The 20,586-nt window shown below is 38.2% G+C and overlaps 2 protein-coding genes across 2 annotated transcripts; both read right to left on the bottom strand.

Annotated features, from left to right (window-relative positions):
• Window positions 1-1,346: 1,346 nt before the first annotated feature.
• Window positions 1,347-2,050, bottom strand: LOC108025686 (uncharacterized). The gene is made up of 2 exons (XM_017096221.3): window positions 1,828-2,050; window positions 1,347-1,767 (listed from the first exon to the last, which is right to left on the bottom strand). The coding sequence occupies exons 1-2, from the start codon at window positions 1,949-1,951 to the stop codon at window positions 1,400-1,402; spliced, it is 492 nt and encodes a 163-aa protein (XP_016951710.1). The 5' UTR covers window positions 1,952-2,050; the 3' UTR covers window positions 1,347-1,399.
• Window positions 2,051-8,313: 6,263 nt separating this feature from the next.
• Window positions 8,314-9,120, bottom strand: LOC108025666 (probable GH family 25 lysozyme 3). The gene has a single exon (XM_017096204.3). The coding sequence runs from the start codon at window positions 9,115-9,117 to the stop codon at window positions 8,314-8,316; it is 804 nt and encodes a 267-aa protein (XP_016951693.2). The 5' UTR covers window positions 9,118-9,120.
• Between the last annotated feature and the right edge of the window lie 11,466 nt (window positions 9,121-20,586).

The raw sequence follows: 20,586 nt of genomic DNA, 5'->3' as shown, positions 1-20,586 counted from the left end.
TATTGTTTTATATAAATATATATTTTTTTTGTTAATAAGTTAATTAATATTTTTCTTGCAGTGCAGCTAGCGCATAAGTGAGCAAGTCTTTGCCCGGGATTAATTTGATTTAGATGTTCAAGTGTTTTGCCTCAAGTTTCCTCTGTTTTTCCCTCTTACCCGCCCGCCCCCGCAGAACTAAACTTTTTCGACTTGTTAGATACTCTGGGTAAACTTTTTTTTAATGTCTGCGGGTAAAGTCGAATAAAGTGAGCAGTACATTTAATTGGTCGATTTTTTACAATAAATTTAAAAATTGCAAGGAAAAATAGGATTAAATAATTCAATTTAGCTTAGGAAAATTGTATAAATATATTATAACACGAAAAGCAACAACTAGGTTTCCATGTAGACCTTGGAAAAAATAAAACAAACTTCGTCTAGTGGAATTTTCTTTTCCCAACCGATTTTCCCCCTCTTTTTTTCTGGGGGGGCAACAAAGTTGCTGTTGACAGGTCGTACCAAAATCAGGAAAATAAAAAAACACTTAAAACGCTGATTTACGTCACGTCTAAGACAGGCAGCAACAACACTCCTTCGTTAACCCTTAATTGAATGAGGGTAGGATTTCGGGGATTTTCGGGGCAAAGGATCATTACGACGCACAATTCGCCAGCTTTTTTCACCCTTGCCTGCCATTCTTTTTTTTTTGCCAAATTGACTTTTGTACCAAAAGTGCAATGAAATTGGGTGTTAAGGAATGACGGGGCTACAAATCGATGAGGTGTTGCCGAAACCCCCCCTTTTTTCTCACTTTCTGCCCTCTCGCTTTGACAGCTGCAAATTAATTAGATTTAATTATTGGCCCCACTCCAGTCACCTTCTTGTTGTCCTTGTATATTGATTGAGCCTAATTAACTGTGCTTGAAGTTTTGTACGCGCTCTGCAAAATTTCAATCATCCATCAAAGCCAAATCAGGACCTACCGGGGGGGTGGGGAAAATGTGCGAGGGGCGGAAAATGGGCGGGGAAAATCACGGCGCGAGCTGGTGGAAATGGGCGGCAGCTGATTGGTTATTTTGCAACTGGTTTCTTTCGCCTGTGTAAATTACAATAGATGCAATTATGAAGGCACTCCGAATCAATCAATTAATTTTCTTATCAGTGCAGATGGATTTCAGTTGATAATGCGGGGTGGAGTCTCAAATTCCTTCGCCGATGGGTATTTAAAATGAACGACATTAAAGGGGTTTTGAGTGGCATATGTATAACTATCGCTGGGGGTTGGTTATATGGTAAACTTAATGAGGAAACCTTATAAAAAAAAAACTAAAAGAATTGTTAACAGAGATACTGAGGAGTTTGTAAGGTTGTTTTGTTGATAAAGGTGAATTTATTTGGCAAAGATGATGGCGTGCAACTACTTTGGAGAAGATTTCTTTGACATCTCGCCTTCCTTGGCCTTTGAGGATGAAGAATCTGACTTCTCCATGGCAGTCAGAGGCCTCTCCTTCTTGCATAGACGTGAAGACGATGGCAAATCGGGATCCAGGGAGTCCACCTCATTCACAGGAATGGAAGGCTTCGGTAGGGAGCCGGGGTCATCGCCTTCCTTTGCCGTCTTCTTCGGGGCAGGCTCTTCTTCCCAGAGATCTTTCCCCTCGGATCCGCGTTTACTGGTCTTATTCTGAACCTCGAGCACCTCAGATGAGCCTGGTTCTGCCTTGGGCTGCTCGTCGGACTTCTTTTTTTCATAGATCAGAACGCCACCCCGCCAAGAAAGCCTCCCTAAAGACAAAGTGTCACTGCAGTGGTTTATCTCAAATGGTTTAAATAATTACTACTTACCGACAGCGTCCGCATTTAGTTTCTTTAGCATTTCTTCGCTGAACAATTGGTTCATGAACTCCTCGTCCTCCTCGTCCGAAGAATCCCGGCTGGGGCACAATTCGACTTTCGATGGACTTGGCATGGTGGCAGAAAAAAGCAGAAACAAAATTGATGCAGGACACAAAACACTTTTATTTATGTGATAAGTTCAAATCAATTGTCAGACGTCAAGAAATTCATCGGCTTGCTGCGTTAGCAATCGCCAATCGATAAATCCTATCCGCTAGAAACCAGAGTTGTCACCCCGTTTCCCTAAGAAGCCAAGTCTACCAAGTCTATGGCTAAAAAGCCATTATTTTAAAATCAATAAGTAAATAAAAAGTTTAGTTTTTATTATCTTGCTAATAGTTTTAGCCATTCACTTATAATGAAAAATAGAAGAAAAACAAAAGAAAATCTTTTTTCTTTTGATTTTCCTTATCATAAGTTTTTATTAAGATTTACATATTGACTTTGGTTTATTTAACAAAAGCTTAAGTGTAAGTGAATTTCAAACTCTGGATTATTTATAGCTTGAAAAGTACGTAACACAATTTTTAGAATTTTCATAAGGTGTAAGGTTTTTTTTAAAAGGTCAATAGATAAGAGATATCAACTAAGAAATAAAAAAATAATTTCAAATGTTTAAAGCCTAATTAGTTTAATTTAAGCTGTTAGCCGTAAAATGACTTCTCTCGATTTGAAGTACCATAAGTCTGCATTCCTTGTACCTCTTTTTTGGCTAGGTGGTCATTTTTTGTCCTCAACTAACATTTTTGTAGAGCGACATTTATCAAACGCTTGAGAGATATGTGCATGGCTTTTAAAGTATGAACGCTGCCTCTTTTTTTGCAATTAATTCGCCAAATCATTTATCAATCAATCAGCGGTAATGTATCGAGGCAGAGAAAAACAGACCTTACGAAAAACTTGAAAAGGCAGTGGACAACCGCAGAGCAAGGCACTTGACAAGTGTGCCAAAAAGGCAAAAACCGACAAGGTCGTTGGCCACTTGTGAAGGCCTCAGCTCCGCCGCCCCCCCAAAGGCCCACCGAAAATTGGCTTACAATTGGTCTTGTAGAGCGGCCGAAAAAGTACTAAGTAAATCAAACGTCAAGTGGCCAAAAGCACACAAAAAACAACGAGGCTGAAACTGAAAAAAAACCAGCAGAACAAACACGTCACGGCAATTAAAAGCCAACGGAATACAAGAAATTTACACAGCAACAAAAATCGAATAATTGGCGGGGAGGGTGGGGGTCGGGGGGATAAAAAACTAAGCCACAATTGTTGTTGTTGCCATGTCAATTGACCATCGGTTGGAGGGATACCAAAAAAAAAAGCCACGAAGAATTCGAGAAATATCGACAGACAAAGCTGAAGAATGGGCAAAAAAAAAGAGAAGAGGAGCCGCAGAATTTCATCGGTTCTTACATCTTGCCTGCACTGCCACTTGGCCCCGAAAAACAAAAGGCCGAGACGAAAAACTGCCAGAGATGGCAGCATTACCAAGTTTTAGTGGCAATAAAAAAAAATATATAAATGTAAATACTTAAGGATTAAAATAAGGTAGAGTTTTTTATGCTGCACTTCAATCTATGGAAAAATCAAATATTTTATAAATTTTTGTCATATTTACAAATTTAAGTTAAAAAATATTCTAAAACATCAGCTAGGCGTCAAATGATTTTAGGTTTTTTAAATTATAAAAATACAAATTTAAAAAAAAGGAAAAAATATATTTATTATGGGATGTTAACTTAGAGAAAAAAAATGTTCAAAAGAAAAGATTTCAAAACTGTGTATTAAATATTTTAATTAAATACAATAACTTAATGTTAGTTTGAAAATATTTAAAACAAGCTAGAAAATATTAGTTTCTATCTAAATCATAATTACTTTATATATTTATTTCATGAAATATATTATATTATGGATAATATCATTAAAAACCAATGATTTTATTTTAATTTCCAATTTTAAATTGTTTAATTAAATATATATATAATTATTGTTAAATATATATATAATTATTGTTAAATATATATATAATTATTATTAAATATATATATAATTATATTAAATATTTTCATAGAGGTATAAAAAAGTAAACAAAAAATATATAAATTAAAAATAAAATTCATGGATGTGCTACATTTTGTATCGATTCAAAGTATATAATATTATTAAATTAAATATTTTCATATTTAAGATTAATAAAAGTATGAAACATTAGGCATAATATATTTAAATTGAATACAAAATCCATGGATTTAACACATTTTTTGTATGACTGCAGAGTATTTAAATTGCTAGGCGATATTGTTGGGTGAATGGGCGCCTCATAATTTGCTTAGGCAATTTCCCAGGGTTTCCCCACACAAAGTGCCATGATTATCTCTGGCAATCCCGGCGCTTCCTGGCACGTGACTCACGCACCCATCTCTCGACGGCCCCCGCTGCCGGAGCCCCGGATCCCCGGAGCCCCGGACTCCTGGACCCTCCTCTTCCGCCGGAGGATGCCCCGCAATTATGCCCTTTCCTGACCACAGACGTGGACACTCTGCATGCCAAACTTTTCCACTTTGCAACTATTTCAAAAGTGAAGCGAAACTTGTGGCCCACTTAGTCGGCCGGCCGTGTCCGTATGTGTACATAGATGTATATATTTTCGGCTGTGGCACACATGGCAGATCTCCTCCGATGCCCGGCGTCCCGGATTCCGTGTGTCCGTGTGTCAACGCCGGAGTTTGGGTCGCCGTCGTCGATTTCCAATGCGGTTCGTGTCTTTGCCTGCTGCATGATTTATGATTTCTGCCCCGAAAAGTATTTGCGGCATGGCCCCCCTATTTTTGGGCCCGCCCCGCAGGTCCCAGAGATCCGTTTCCGAGTCCGATTCCGAGTCCAAATCAGAAGCCAAGTCAGTGGCAGAGTCACAGCCAGAAGCGTTCAAAGTTGTCTACTCAAATCATTTTAATTGAAAATTACACATGAGCGAAGCCGAGGAGCTGCCAAGGGGAAAAAGCACACTCAATAGCGAAGAGCTGGGTTTTGAATGCTCTTTAATATATCTTCAAATTTAACTTGGCTAGTAATCTGTATTTTTGAAGTGATAGAAAAGACATTTTAAAATTAAATAAAATATTTTTAAATAGCTTTTTATTATAGGAAAATTATTATAAGTTGTATTACAATTTGTTCTTTAAAATAGTACCTTTCATATTTAAATTTACTATGCTTGTAATAAATAAAATATTATTTTTAAATAATACAAAAATAGTCTAACTTAATCGATAAAATTTGTAAAATAAAAAAAGATATTTATTTATTTTAATTTATTTTTTAAGTAGTCAGATCTGTAGTCATATAAATAAATACTCCCTTATTTTAAGTTTTAAAAGCTTATAATTAAACAAGCACTTTAAGAATATTTATATTTATTAATTTCATATAATATATTATATACTTTTTATATGTTCAAATGTTTTAAATACTTTGTACACTAAATCTGATTAATTGGTATATAAAATATTTATAATATTCATACAAATATATATGATATGAAGAAATTAATCTTTTAAATACTTAGCAAACTATTTCTTTTGTATTTATATAAAATATCAATTCTTGAACTATTTATTACAAACAAACTGGTAATTTAAGCGCTGAATCACAGTTTGCAGGTCAAATTGCATAGGCCAGCTAGGAGACCCGGTGAAAAGATCCCCCACATGGGGCAGCGAAATGTATCCGAGCAAAGAGGGCCAGCGAATGGATCCAAGGGCAGTGGATGTGGCGATGTGGACTTTTAGCACAGCACATGTCCTTGGGCTGTGAACCTGTACCACCGCCCGGGAGTGCCCCTTGTGGCCCCCCAAAAACCACCGAGGTCCCCCTCCCCTCCCACCAAGCCCAGTTCCCCGAATCCCCGCCAGCTACCTATGGTACCCCTTTGCACCGACCGCCCGAAAGGTTTCGCGGGCTTGGCCAGGACCTTGGCTCTCGGTTTTCGGCCTGGCACATGGCACGTTTTGTCCGGACCGGAAATGTCCATTCACTTGCATATTAACAAAGTTCCGCACACTCACACACTAGTTGCCCTTTGGTCTATGCAAATACAGAGGGAGAAATGGACAGTAACTTTTAAAATCAAATAAGTAAGTAATAAATAAAAATATGCATTTTAGAAAAAAAAAAATTGCCACACCAGGAATTTTATATTAAATTATATAAAAAATCATTATTTTCTTTTTATTAGTAACTAAGTACCTTATATTATATAGTTTTTGTAATTAGAAAGTATCATAATAAATACAAAAATTATTATTTTCTGTTTTCAGCTGATAAGTACACTACACTTATTACTTAATATGTGACATATTTTATCAATAAAATATAAAAATATATAAGGACTTTATTTTTGATATTCTTTTTAACTCTTTATAGAAAGAAATGAATAAATAATTGGAAAGGTTTATGGTTTATCATAAATTAAAATAAATATTAGGATAGATATTTGTATTTAAAATATTTTTTCAGCTACTTAGAGCAACGATTGATTGCTCCCCCTTCTTGAACTCTAAAGGTCCCCAAAATACCCACGTGCTATTTATATAAAATAATTATAGTCCAATCACAATCGCACCGGCATTATCCTTAACTTATCCCCAGTGTATTCTTGGCAGTACTTAATAAACTCCCCAGGGAGGAGCGCAAAAGAGAAGGCCAACCAAGTTGGTCGTACATCATAGGGTCCTTCCATATCCTGGCCATGGGGGGGGCGGCGGAAGGGAAACAGGAAAGTATTTCGAAGGCACCGGAAACCGGAAGCAAGCAATAATTCAAATGAATTTCAAATCAAATCATTGCAAAACATTTACAAAGTATGTGCGCCAAAGCGCTGCACAAAACCGCACAAGGAGCAAAATGCCAGAGTGTTTCAGCGGTTCAACTTTGACTTTTGCCAGCTGCAGGTGGGTGAGAGCCGCCCTTTGCCCCCCTTCGCCGCCCTTTCGCACGCCCATGCCGCGGTGGCCGTGCAGTGATTAATTTCTATTATTATGACACTGATTAGGTCCACTTACAGGCTCATTACAGTCATGAGCACATAATGCACAGCCAGGACACGTGACGGTGATTTAGGGGGCGCGAATCGCAACAGGGGCGGCGCAAGGGGGTCGCGGGCCCGGGGCAGGGGCACCGGGAGCCCAAGGAGCGACCTGGAGCTCCCCGGGCGCCATCCTGCAGACATTTATCAAGACATTGACCGCCGCATGCAGCGCCGACCGGAGACCGTTTGTCTTGCACTTGACCAGGGGCTCACCAAGGGGGTTCCGCCCGGGGCAGCCAGCACACTCGCACACTCACACACACCGCTGGTGTGCCCCTTCTGAACATGAACACCAGTTGGCCCATAAATTAGAGCCACAACCCCAGGCACACTGGCCTACACAAATTTGAGGTTTCGCAATCGCACCTGAGGAGTTCATTACGCGGGAACACGATTGTAAAACTCACTGAAGGCAGCCATACATCACTAGGGCTTGGTTATATTATTATATTATAATTAAGAAATTCGAATAAAGGTAAAAGAAAATTTTAAGAGACATGATTAAAACATTTAAATAAAAAGACCTTATTTTTTTGGCACAAATTCAATTTTTCTTTCACTTTTTTGGTGTAACTCGGTCAAAAATGGTCCAAAACCCACAGGGCGAACTTTTTTGGACAACTAACTAGACAGATAATAGATCGCAATCATCATCTCCTTGATTCTAATAACTTTAATATTTTTCAAATTTCCAATTTTTTTACAAGGGGTAGCACCGTTTTTTTTTTTGGAAAATGGGTCAAAAATAAAATTTTTTAGCCGTGAATGCCAATAAATAGGGAATTTAATGACGAGTTCAACGAGGTATGACATTCAATTTTTTAACCATTACTTTTTTTGTTTGGTCAAAAATACTGATTATTTTTGGGCCAAAAATAAGGATCTGATTTTTTGTCGAGAATTCGATTTTTTTGGTAGTCCTCTTTTGCTGTAACTTGGTCAAAAAAGGTGTTAACCCTAAAAGGATTTTGGCCAGGAAATAAAGATTTCATTTTTTGACGAATTTTTTTCCATCGTTATTTTGTGTAACACTTAAAGCTTTTTACAGAAGAGTTCCATATTAAAAATAAAACTTCCATTTTTAATGGATGAAAAACACTGCGAAAACCCAGAACTTAACCAAAAAGGTGATAAGTAAATTAAAATATTTTCTGATTGCTATAACCAAATGGAACCTTTGCCTGCCAGACCCAAATAAAAAACCTTTGTTGCACAGTGTAATTGCTTTCAATTATTTAAATAAATAAATTAAGTTGCCTTCTCGCATACTAATGGTAATAAATAAAAAAATATCTTGGCTTCGAAAAAAAAAGGTATTAATGTTGCTTAGCTAGGGGTTGGGGTGTGCTCTCCTCTCAGCCGCGATTCGGACGCACAACCATCACCTGGGCCTTGTTCTTGTTGCGGCCCCGTTTGTTGCCCCGCCGGCGACGCCTCTGATTGTTGTTGATGCTGCCACGCCTCTTGTTGACCCGCCGCCTGCGGGCGGGGACACGCCTCCTGTTGTTCTGGCCGGGACGCACTCGACTGGACACCGCCTGGCCGACGATCTGGGGCAGAAGACCGGCGACCGGCGACGAGCCGTAGATCACCTGATTGATGGCCGCGTTGTTGCTGGACGAGGACGACGACGATGAGGAGGAGGACGAGGAGCTGGAGGAGCCCGAGTTGCCCAGATGCACGTAGATGGCTCCATTCGTGGTCGTCGTCACCAGGCCACTGGTGGTACCCGACGAGGTTGTGCCCGTCACCGAGCCCGTTCCCGTGCCCGTAGTTGCCGTACCCGTGCCAGTGCCCGTGCCCGTTCCACTGCTGGGACGCAGTTGCTCCAGCATGTCCTGCTTGTTGGTTATGTACTGATTCAGGGCCGAGTTGAGGCCCGAGGAGGAGCTGCTGCTGCTGCTGCTGCTGCCACTGTTGAGTCCGGAGGCCAGGAACCTCAGCTGCCCGTTCTCGTTGCCATCCTTCACATAGATGCCGGCCAGCCGGGTGCTCTGATCCTTGACCTGCGGCAGGGGATCCCTCTCCCTGTCCGCCTTCTGGGCCAAGGAACCGCCCAGCAGGCAGAGCACTAGAATTGCGTAGATCATTTCTGGACAATGGCTCCTCGAACTGTGTGTGCCGCTGTCCAGATCTCTGGCACTTTTATAGCCCACCATGAGTTGACGGATTTTGGGAGTCGCGTTGGGAACGCTTTCTTTGCTCACGGTTTGGGGGCTGCCAATACGGGGTTTTTAGAAAGCCTTTCTTCTATTTTATTTGATTATTTTTTCTTACCCCCGGGGTAAATAGTTGGCTTTGGCTTTTGAGTGCCAAGAGAGCGTGTCAAGAAGTGGCCGTACTTGTAGGCCATTGTTTGCTTTGCCGCGAATCGTGAACCTCAAGTGGTCACAGCCAGAAAGTCGGAGCCGCACTTTAATTAAAATTTAAAATCAGCTACAGAAACGCGACGAGTTTTGGCCATTTTTCGCGGCCACAGTGGGTTAAGGGGTTGACTGAGAACTTATTTCAGGCTTCTACTGATGATATCATAAGAGCTCTCACTTAAAAGTTAAATAAAATCAAGGAACCTGAATATAAAATATAAGATAAATTATCTTAAACAATTTTCCCAATTTAATTGGGCACATTTATACCTATAAATATAAAGGATATATCTCAAAATGCTTCCTTGAAATAAATCTTAAAAGGGCCCTGCAAAGGGTTTTCATTAACACCAAGGAACTTGCACCAGCAAGTCCGTATTTCTTTTGCACAATACAAAGTTTAACCCATAAACCGCTGTGGCACTTTTATGCACCCCCTTAACGCTTTTTCTCTGTGAAAACTGCAGCTTCTCCTTTTTAAGATCAACCGCTGTGAGATTGTGCATTCGGAATGGTTTCCATCACTCTGGCGCCAGTGTGCCGCAGATGGCGCCCCCTATTGGGGCGCATTTGACCCCCTGCACCACGATGCTTAACCCCCTCGTGCCAGCCTCATTTCGTTCTATTGCCGCTGATGCGGCGCTGGTGTGCCTTGCTTCTCAATTTTTCGCCTAAGTTGGCCAACCGACAGTTTTGGGGCTGAATGCCTGGCGGGTGCTGTTGAAATAAATTTCACTTACGCCAGCGCTCACACATACGCACTAAGTGTACACTGGCGAAAAATGCGGGTGACTTTGAAAATGGCACCAAAAAATATTAGGGAGAAACTGTATTGCTCGTTTGCCTTTGGAAGACACTTAAAGCTGAGTTTAATTATTTGATTTTTGATTTTTATTATTTTAAAAGTAAAGTAGTAATTTATGTACATATAAAATATATTTAATTTTTATTTCATTTACAATTAAAATTACTACTTTTATAGTTTTAAATGTAAGAGGCTAAGCTTTTGGGAACTATTTCAAATCAACCTCTTAGATCAATATTCGACTGGCAAGCCAACTTTATAAGACACAATTATTTTTTTTTAATATTTATTTAATTACTATCCTACCTTAAAATTATTGGGATAGATAGAAAGATTATAAAGAAAAAGTTATTTTGTTTTACTTAAAATAATATTTAAAAGGTCAGTAATACCTCTTTTTTTTATTGAGTGTTAAATAACTATATTTGTAATACGACATATTTTGTAAGCTAAATGCGTTGCATTTATTGAGATTTTTTTAAGAAAATGTATTTATAATATTTTGCAATACATTGAATATTTTTTGCAGTGCACATCCACACATGGAGTCACACGAACGGAGAGACACATACGAATGTCGCTCACTGTTCGCGGTTCGTCGTTTACTTGGCAATGCAATTACAGGCGCTAACCGCGCGTGAAAACAGCAACAGCAACAGCGGCAATAACAACAACGGCCAGGGGAAAAACTATCCACACCGAAGTTAAGGATATGCTCTTAATACCAACCCTGGAAAATATAAATATTTTAGAAGCCAGTAATAGAGGGAAATTGCTTGAGAATCCATTATTTAGTTAGCTCCAAATGCAAGTGCAAAGGCACTTTTCTATAAAATTTTATATTTTTCAAATGGATGCAGTTTATTTTTTTTACAATTATTATATATTATTATATTGTTTATATATTATTTCTAGATGTCTATTTATTTTATATGTTGAACTAAAACAAAAGATTTTAAAAGTGAGCAATTTTGAAATATGCTCATAAATTAAGCCCACTTATTCCAACAAATTATCTAATATTATACTCATGTAAACGTAATTAAAATGTTTTATTTAAAACAAGTTAAATTACTATATACAATTTTTTAAATCTAAATTATAATAAATATATTTTAACTTGCTTCTGAGCATTTTAGCACCTTGGCACGAATTTAAAAAAATATATTAAATACTTTACAAAGAATAAAAATTAGAATCCTAAGAATCCTTGTGAATTTTTTCCAACTACTGATAAACAAAAGTAGTAAGCCCAAGGATATACAATTAAATTCAATTATTTACCAAACAATTTGGAATTAAATATGCAGACATTTATTTTTTTATGGTTTAAAAGTGCCTAGATGATCTTAAAATAAAGCTGTGTACAATGGAAAGAAACAAAAATGATATGTGCAATTTGAGGCGAAATTCGGCAAGAGTATGTCCGATAGACTGTGCCCGCTCCTTGGTTTTCCTCTTGATTCACTTTATCCGGCCCCGCCGCTCCCCCTGGCCTGCCACCACCCACCCACTCATATCCTCACCTTCCATTTCCCATTTTCCTGCCACTGAGCGGCTTAAAGCGACGCAATGACAATTAACAACAGGCGACAAAACGACAACGAAGGCAGGTGAGCTGGGTGATGGGGGGAGGGGTGGAAATTCAAGAGGGCGGAGGGGGGTGGGAAAAGCTCAGGGGGTGGGGAAAACTCAGACCGCCTGAGCGGGGCTACAGAATGCCATATCAATGACAGCAGCAGAAGCCGGAGAAGAAAAATAAAGAGACAACTTCACGGCAGGATGCCACCCACCCACTCAGGCAAGGCAATAGCCAGCCACCCAGCCACCCACTCACCCACTCGCCCACCTGCCCCACACACACTTACGCATATTAACAGGCTTGAATTTTTCAGTTTTTCGCAGACTTTCCCAACAACGCCACCCCTTCCATTTTCATTTTCACGTGCAATTGAAGTGCAAAATGCGTTTGGCAATAGAATTGCCAGCCAAAGTTTTCCCCCCGTCCGAAAAGCCCCGGAACCCACTTTTGCCCAGACTTTTCCACCACAAAACAAAACTCAGTTCCGTTTTTCCATCTACTCAATTTTTATTTTTGCTCCACTTCGGTTTGGTTTTTGAAGGCAAATTTTTGTAAGTGAAATTTCAATGACATTTTAATGGAAATTGCAAATGAATGTAGAAGTGGGCGGTGGGGGCCAAAGGTGTACTTAGTGGCTTGGAAAAGTGCAAAAGAAGGCGGGGGCCACAGAGTTGCATAATTGATTCCAAACTCTGGGATATCTCGAAGAGGCCACTTAAGGAGCGAGACAGAGCAGCTCTGCATTTGATTCCGGTTTTAAATATTTAAAAAATATTTTATAAAATGTTAAGAACATTACTGCTAAAAAAAAAACAGTTTAAAAATATGTTTAAGGGGGACTATAAATATATTTGAACTAAATATAGCTTGTGATTATAAGAGGGGCTTAAAAAGATCCGAGATTCCTTGCCTAAATGTTGCAGAAGATTTAAAAAAGTCATTCATTCAGGTCCCATTTTAATGGGATTTCTCTTCTCCCCTTCAAAAGAAACATAAAGAAAACACCTCAGGCAAAGGAAACAGGGGGAAGAAGATCGCCTCAGACATGCGAACAGAGTCCCTTTGGACCGGGGATAAAGATCCAGATACAGATACAAATCCAGATACAGAGATCCCCCCATGGCATTACATCTTCGACTTTGCCCTCGGGCCTGGCGTCAGCTGTCTTTTCTTCAGTCTCAAGTCTGCAGTCTGCAGTCTGCAGTCTGCAGTCTTCGGTCTTCAGTTCTCAGTCTGCAATACGCCGTCTGCAGATTGCAATGTGCTATGTGCCACATAATGCTGGGCTGTCTGGCCGGCAACCGAAATAGACGGAGTCAGAAGAATTTCCAGCCTATGTCAACGTTGCCCGCGATGGGGAGAGACGTTCTGGCATTCTGTTCACCGAAATAGACCCACAAATGCTCCCCGATCCGAAAACGGCACTTGGGAGCGCTGTGCAGTGAGAAAAAATTCTAAGACTCGCGATAAGAAATTGTTTTTAATTTTAAATAATATCTATAGGTACTTTTGACCAACAAAATATTTAATTTAAATAATAATAATTTTAAGAAATATATGTAGTGTGAATAATCTATGATTTATTAGTAAAACTTCATGGATACATTATAAAAAAAAAGTATAGAACACAAACTTTGAACTTTACCCATTAACCTATTTATTCATTCAATATTCTATGATATTCATAAGGTAAAAAATGTATATTTTTTTTATTATATTAAAAGGAAATTTTGAAAAATTAATTAATTTTTAATTCTATTACATTAATAAGACAAATCTAATAATTATTTCGTGGATACAAAAAATATAAAATATTATATAAAGCTGAAAACTTGAACTCCTCTCATTAACTTCTTTATTTATAAAATATATTATTGTTTAATATTTTTAAGGTAAGTAAGTGCTATTTTGATTCTGTTATATTGATAAAAAAAAATTATAGACAATTATTTAACAAACTTCATCGGAAAAAAAATATATCAAAATTTTAACTACTCTCATTAACTTGTTTATTTACAAAATATATTTTTGTTCAATATTTTTAAGGTAAGTAATTGCTACTTTGATGCTATTATATTAATAAGAAATTAAGAAATTTATAACAATTATTTAAAAACTTCATGGATAAAACCATATAAAATATTTATGAAGCTCAAAACGTTAATTACTCACACTAGAATATATTTTTGTTTAATATTCTTAAGGTAACTAATTGCTAGTTTAATTCTATTATTTAAATTAGAAATTCCAGTAATTATTTATAAGACTTCATGGTGACTTTCTCACTAACTCGCAGCCACTTGTTCATTTATTGAATCCTTTGTTTTCAATATTTATAAGGTAATTATTTATATTATTAAATTTACAACAAATTCAAAAGCACATTCTATAAAGGATAATGCTACCAACTCTTACGTTTTTCGCAGTGCACTCCCTCCCACCGCTTTCTCCCAGCTCCTCCCGAGATTTTCGCATTAAACATGTCAAAGTCCCGTCTCGTCGGCTGCAATTAATAAAGGTGCTACATGGATGCGACTGGGGCTGGAAACGGAATGACTGGATCAGGCGACCGAGTTGTCTGCCCCGGGTCCCAAAATAGATCTACACATCCATCCCCCGAAGCTCCCACATCCCACATCCCGCATCCCATTTCCCCTGCCTCGTAGTGCCGCATTTTCCGGACTTTTCGCCCGGCGTGTTAATTTGTCGCTTGCCAGGGGGGTTTTCCTATAAGTGGCTAGGAGAACGAGAGGCCCGGGATCCGTAGAACCCCCGGCTACGCATTACGCCCCCTAAACAACATTTCTCGTTATTTATTTGCCGCGTCTGTTTGTCATTTTCGGTATTTGGTATTTGGTATTCGGTATTCGGTTTTCCAGAGGGTTGCGACCAAACAAAGCGAACTGGGGAAGTTGGACACCTTTTTTTTATGACCCAGCGCGGGGCAACATTTTTCAATGTTCCTAATGTTTTTCTGGGAGGGGTGAGGGCCCTACCTTTACGAAGGGGGCGCGACAATTATTGATCTTTAGCCAGAGGCAGAAGTTTGTTACATTTCCGTGGCTATTTCGGGCCACCCGGGGAATACACAATTGAAACACTTCCGTTAATGCATTGATATCACGTGCGAGGCCATGTTGACAATCTGATTTTGAAGATCCCCGCCTGGGGAGACCACATTTGCTTTGAAGATCGGGTGGAGCCGGGGGAGGTGGCGATGATGGGGAAGTCGCGTCTTTGGGGCAGTGACAGCGTACCTTTCGGAGAAAGAAGGGGAAAGTTGGGGGCCCATTTTCCTTTGGAAAAAGTGGTTTAATGTAGAAATGACACTTTATTTCATACAAAAAATGACTTTTCAAGAGAGCTTACCTTGCAGCTAATATACTTATATACTTTTTAAGGCCTTCGTTGACCCAAGAACTTGCAAAAAAAAATACCCGGCAAATATAATCTCTATGAGTCACAAATTCTAAAATAAAATTAGTATTAATTGCTTCGGTGTTCTGTTTTATCGCCAACGGCAAATACGCCCCTTAAAACCCTTGTCAATTTAATAAGCTAAAGCCATTTGTGAAATAAAAACAATTTTTTTGCATTGTTTAAACTTAAACTACTCAGTAAATATTATTGTAACAAAAAAAAACAAGAAATATTTAATAGAGAAAAATTAAATCAGAAAATGTTTAAATACAAAAATGTTTATTTTAAATATGTAAGCTATTTATACTCAGTAGACACTATTATAACATTTTTAAGCTCTAAGTAAAACGGAAAATAGGGATAAAATAGTGGGTTTCTTTTTGCTAGAATGCTCTATAAAGAAAGCACATATTTATTTTAAGTATATCAACTATTTGAACTCAGTATATATTATTATAAAATTTTTAAAATCTAAGTAAAACGAAAATAAAGAATAAAATAGTAGGTTTTTTTTTGCTAGAATGCTCTATAAAGAAAGCACTTTTTTTAAATATATAAAAAACTATTTTTATAAAATCATATAAAAATATGTTTATTTTGAATTTTTTAAAAGTGCTTTTAAAAATGAAGTATTTCTGTTATGATTATTTTTATTATAATATTTAAAAAATATTTTTTTAGAACAACCATCTGCCCCTGAGAACTGAGGAGAACCGAACTTTCAGGCCTATCTTGGCGACACATGACAGTGTGATAAGGGCAATCATTTCTCGGATAAGTCAAGGATCCTGCTGAAAAGGCCGCCGCTCGCAGGCAACTTTCGTCGCCGGTCATTAGCATGCAATCCAGGCCGTCGTCTTAAGGGCACCCTTGGAGAGCCCCGGATCCCTGCCGGAGCACTCGAACTAAGTTTGGGATGCCAACTCGACTCGAGGGCCCGGACACTGGAGAGTCCACACCCACTTGAGGGGACCGATCGGGGCTGACAGCTGCAGGCGGGCCCGATGGCAATTAGCAGCGGGCCAGTACGAGGACCTAAGTACTTCCAGATGACCATCGTAAATAATGGAGAAAGACCGAGAGATGGTGCGGGCGTAACCCAAACATCCAAAACATGGAAATCAAATTTCGAGGGGCCGTGACACACTGCATTTCTATGATATATACATGATATATCTCTCCGTTGACCACTCGAAAGTATTGGATGACGGGCCGCAGGCGCCTGGGGGCGGGTCCTGGCCGGATTTATCCTGCGGATAAATCAGTGTCCGGCCAGGGCCTGCACTTGCACTGGCACTTGCACTTGAAGAACTCAACTCGACAAGGCTCTCGGACTGCCAGCGCAGGATAATGACAGCCTTTGTAATGCGAGACGCAACTTCTGCGTCCCATTCTTGTTAGCGTTTTTCCTTTGAATTTGTGCCGCAAACTTGTGTTTATTTGTTTTGTCAACATTTCTGGATCTCTTCTCGTTTTTTTTTTTTTGGAAGTCGTCTTGGGTTTCGCCTGAAGTTTCGGATTCGTTTTTATTTTTAATTTTGGAATCTCAGGAAATGCAACTCAATCAAAAAGAGATCCGTCGACTTGTGTGGCTTGGCTCACACGCATTTTTCACGCTAAGCGATCGGCTCTTTATTGGCCTCAACAAAAAAAAAAGAAACACACGCTGGGCCCCCGGAAAAGGGCCCTCAATTTGTCATGCTCTTCGGGCTATTTTATTCCTATATTCATTTTCATTCTAGTTGCGTAATGAATTTGTTTTAACCAAAAAAAAAAAAGCAACGAAAACTACCGTGCTGGTGTCATACACACTCGTGGTCACAATAGTGGTACTGCTTGCAAGTTAGGGCCATTAAAAATAATAATATTAGAATATTTATATATATAATAACATTTTTTTTTTAATTTTTTGGGCTGCATAATAATAATAAAATATATCTTTTAGAATTTTTTACTTTTTTTCTTGTTTTTTTCTATATTTTGTTAGTGATATATTTGAGAACCTTACTTTTATTGGAATAATTTATTTCCCCTTTTCTTAGCCATATATTTTTTTTATTAACTAACTAACAAATACCTGTACCTATTTTTGCAAGTGCCTTTAATTTTCTGACCACCACTGTGGTCGCCCAAAATGTGTGGAGTTTTTCCCGTGTACTCGCTCTGCATGTGGCGCTTTTCATTGGATTTTCATTAATTTGAGCCGTGTAGTTTTTCCTTCCCGCTGCTTTTTTTGGTGATGTTGTAGTTTTTGTAATTGCCGCCGTTGTTGTTTCTGTGGTTGTTGTTGCTGAAGAGGGCGCGTAATTGATTTGTGGTTCATGCATCCTAAGCAAACAAATTGGATTTGCAGCGGTTGAGTGGTGGGTTTCGGTGTTTTTCGGGCGGTAAATTTGGGGGGCAAATCATGGAAAATCTGGCGAAAATCTCAAAATGGAAAGAGTTTAAAATTCGCCGGAAGACCATGGCAAAAATGTATGGAACAACTCTAATAATTAAAAAAAAGTCATAAATACATATGGTATCAATATCAAATTAAATATTGTTATATCACTAAAGATCTAGTGATTAAATAAAAAGGGTTAATAACACAAATTTTATAAGGTCAAACAAAGAAATATTATTATAAACCCCAGGTAATATTAAAATTCTTATATAACATAGCTAAGATAACGAAAATAATTAAATAGAAAAATATATTTTAAAATATTTTTTAAAAACATTATTGGTTGTTTAGCAAATGTATAAATTACGAAAATAAAAATAAGACAAAGTCCTTTAAAACCATTAAAGAAACTCTGAATTTTTAGTTGCGATGGCGAAAACTAGCAAAACAAATGTTTGTGGGGCACAACTAAATTTCGATTAGCCATCGCTCTCCACATAGGAGTCCCTCAGCAAATTATAATCCAATTATCGTTAATTCCAGCCCCCCGCCGCCGGTGAACAATCCATTATAAGGGTCCTTCCGGCGGACCCTCGACCATAATACTGCCCCCATATAAGCCACGATTCCAATCCGTTTCATCAATCATCCGCCCAATCAAATTCGCCGACTCATTCGAGTGACTTTGGTGTTGCTTTTGACACATTTCTCGAGCGCCAAATCGATCATTATCAGCAAATGCCGTCGTCGCAAACGCCCCCAAAAAAAAATGAAGTATAAAATATATATGTATCTATGCCCAACAAACAGAAAAAATCACGAGAGGAAGAGCCCGATATACCCTAATATATACTAAATTTTAAATTTTAAATTTTAAATTTTAAATTACGAAAAATTAAAATAATAAATAAATTAATTATTAAAACAAAATTAAAATGCAGTGTTTTATAATATTTTCTAAGTAAGAAAAGTTTTATTTATTACCATATAAACTTATATACTTTTTATACTAAGCTATAAAGATTAACTGACTTGTTAAAAAGCGAATTCTTCAGGTTTTGTCCTTTTGAAATTTCTAACACAAAAAAAAAGATATACAAATACCATGAACGTAAAATCCAGTTTTTTGATTAAGTAAAATAAATAAATAAATAATTTAAAATTTTATTTATTAATAAAATCTAGTGCTGAATATTATTTTCTAAGTAAGAATAATATTATTTATTACCACATAAACTATAAACTATACTTTTGATACCAAACAATAAAGTTAAGTAACTTGTTAATACGCGAATTCTTAGGATTTTGACTTGTAAAAATTTCTAAATATAAATAAACAACTAATAAAAATAAAATGTTATTCAAAGCGAATGCTTTGTATTTTTTATGTCTAAAAATATTATTATTTAGATATTAGATAAAAATCATAGCACAACTTTTCCTTTATAAAATTAACAAAAAATCCAGATTTTTTAAATTCCGAATGATAGATTCGATATGGCCTGTGGCAGGGTACACTGCCGAAAAGATTATACAAAAAAAGAGAGAACGATCTGAGGAAAGTGGTGGGCAGCTCGTTGGGAGCTCTGATTTGGTCATTTTGGCGTCTGTTTCGCCCGTCTCCATTCGCCCTGCGAGCAAATTATGTTTTATTAATTTAATTTTTAACGAGCCGCGATCCAAGCCGCGATTTATGGCCACGACCTAGGCACATATTGAGACATATTCCGCATGGTCTCGCAGCTTATTTATTTCTAATTTCGTTCGGAGAAGGCATCGTAATGATCGCTGATGAGGTGTTTATGAGCACGGCCAGGCATTTGGGCTTCGGATATTTTGCATTAGTCACGCTTATTGTTTTCGACCGAAACGGGGGAGTTCCTTGGCTTTCTTGGTTACGGGTTATGGGTTATGGGCTATGGGTTTTTTGAGCTCTTCGATCGGCATTTACTATTGTCTTTGTGGCGCATTTTCCACCTTCGATCTGGCGGCAGTCATTAGGCACAGGGAAATCGCTCTGAACTCGATCCGCCGGATGAAATCGAAAACGTGAGAAATGGATTCGATATGCTGGCGGCGAGCGAATCGCCGGAAGCCCATCTTTAAGGTGTGGCCCTCAATCAGATGCGGGTTGCTATGGGGATATATGAGCTTTTAAGTGACGGTCATGAAGAGCAGTCCACACTAGGCGTAATCCAAATAAATATTATATTTATTAAAAACAGTCTGAAAATGTAAAAAAAAAAATTATTTTGAACAAGACAAGTATATTTTAACATGGAAAATAATTAAAGCAAAAATTGGTTTTAGTATAAAAAAGAAAAGCAAAGATTCAAATAAATAATATTTATAATTTCCTGTTTCAAAGATATGGAATTGCAAGCAATTTGCTGGAAAACCCAGATGATAACGCAGTCTGATCCGCGGTCGCTTGAACTCTTGAGCCAATACATTGCTTTGGAATGTGTTCGTATATAATATATTATAAATATATTATAAAATAAGATTGTACAACTTATATATAAACAAGAAAGGACGGCTTAGTCGATTGCCTCGACTATCAGATACCCGTTACTCAGCTTAAGGGAGCAAAAGAATAATGAAGATATATAAGAAGAAAATCGATATTTTAGGGCGCCACCTACCGGCTATTTCAGTAGATGTTAGGTAGCCCAGGAATCTGCATGCCAAGTATGAATATTCTACCTCTTATAGTTTCCGAGATCTCAGCGTCCGTATGGATGGATGGACGGACGGACAAACGGATTTTTTATACTAATAACGTTTAGTTCATCACACTTGCCGAGAGCACTGAGCCTCCGTCAGTGGAAGTGCCCCCCGATGAGGGTCCGGGAGTTACTCGCACCCATTTGTGCGAATTGGTTTAATGGAGCCGCGTGCGGGAGTGTGCTAATCGAGCCACTGAATACGGCCATCTATCTATTTGGCCGGGCCAAACAAAGGCCCCATCCACATGCAAGATACCATATGTGCTGTGCGTGGGTACAGTGTACACCCGCTAGCACGCCCCTCCCCAAAATACTGGCCACTTAGTGGATCTCGAACTGT

The sequence above is a fragment of the Drosophila biarmipes genome, chromosome X, assembly GCF_025231255.1.
Source record: "Drosophila biarmipes strain raj3 chromosome X, RU_DBia_V1.1, whole genome shotgun sequence".
Taxonomy (NCBI): Eukaryota; Metazoa; Arthropoda; class Insecta; order Diptera; family Drosophilidae; genus Drosophila; species Drosophila biarmipes.
The sequence above is the reverse complement of the archived record's forward strand: the minus strand, read 5'-3'. Positions and strand labels throughout refer to the sequence as shown.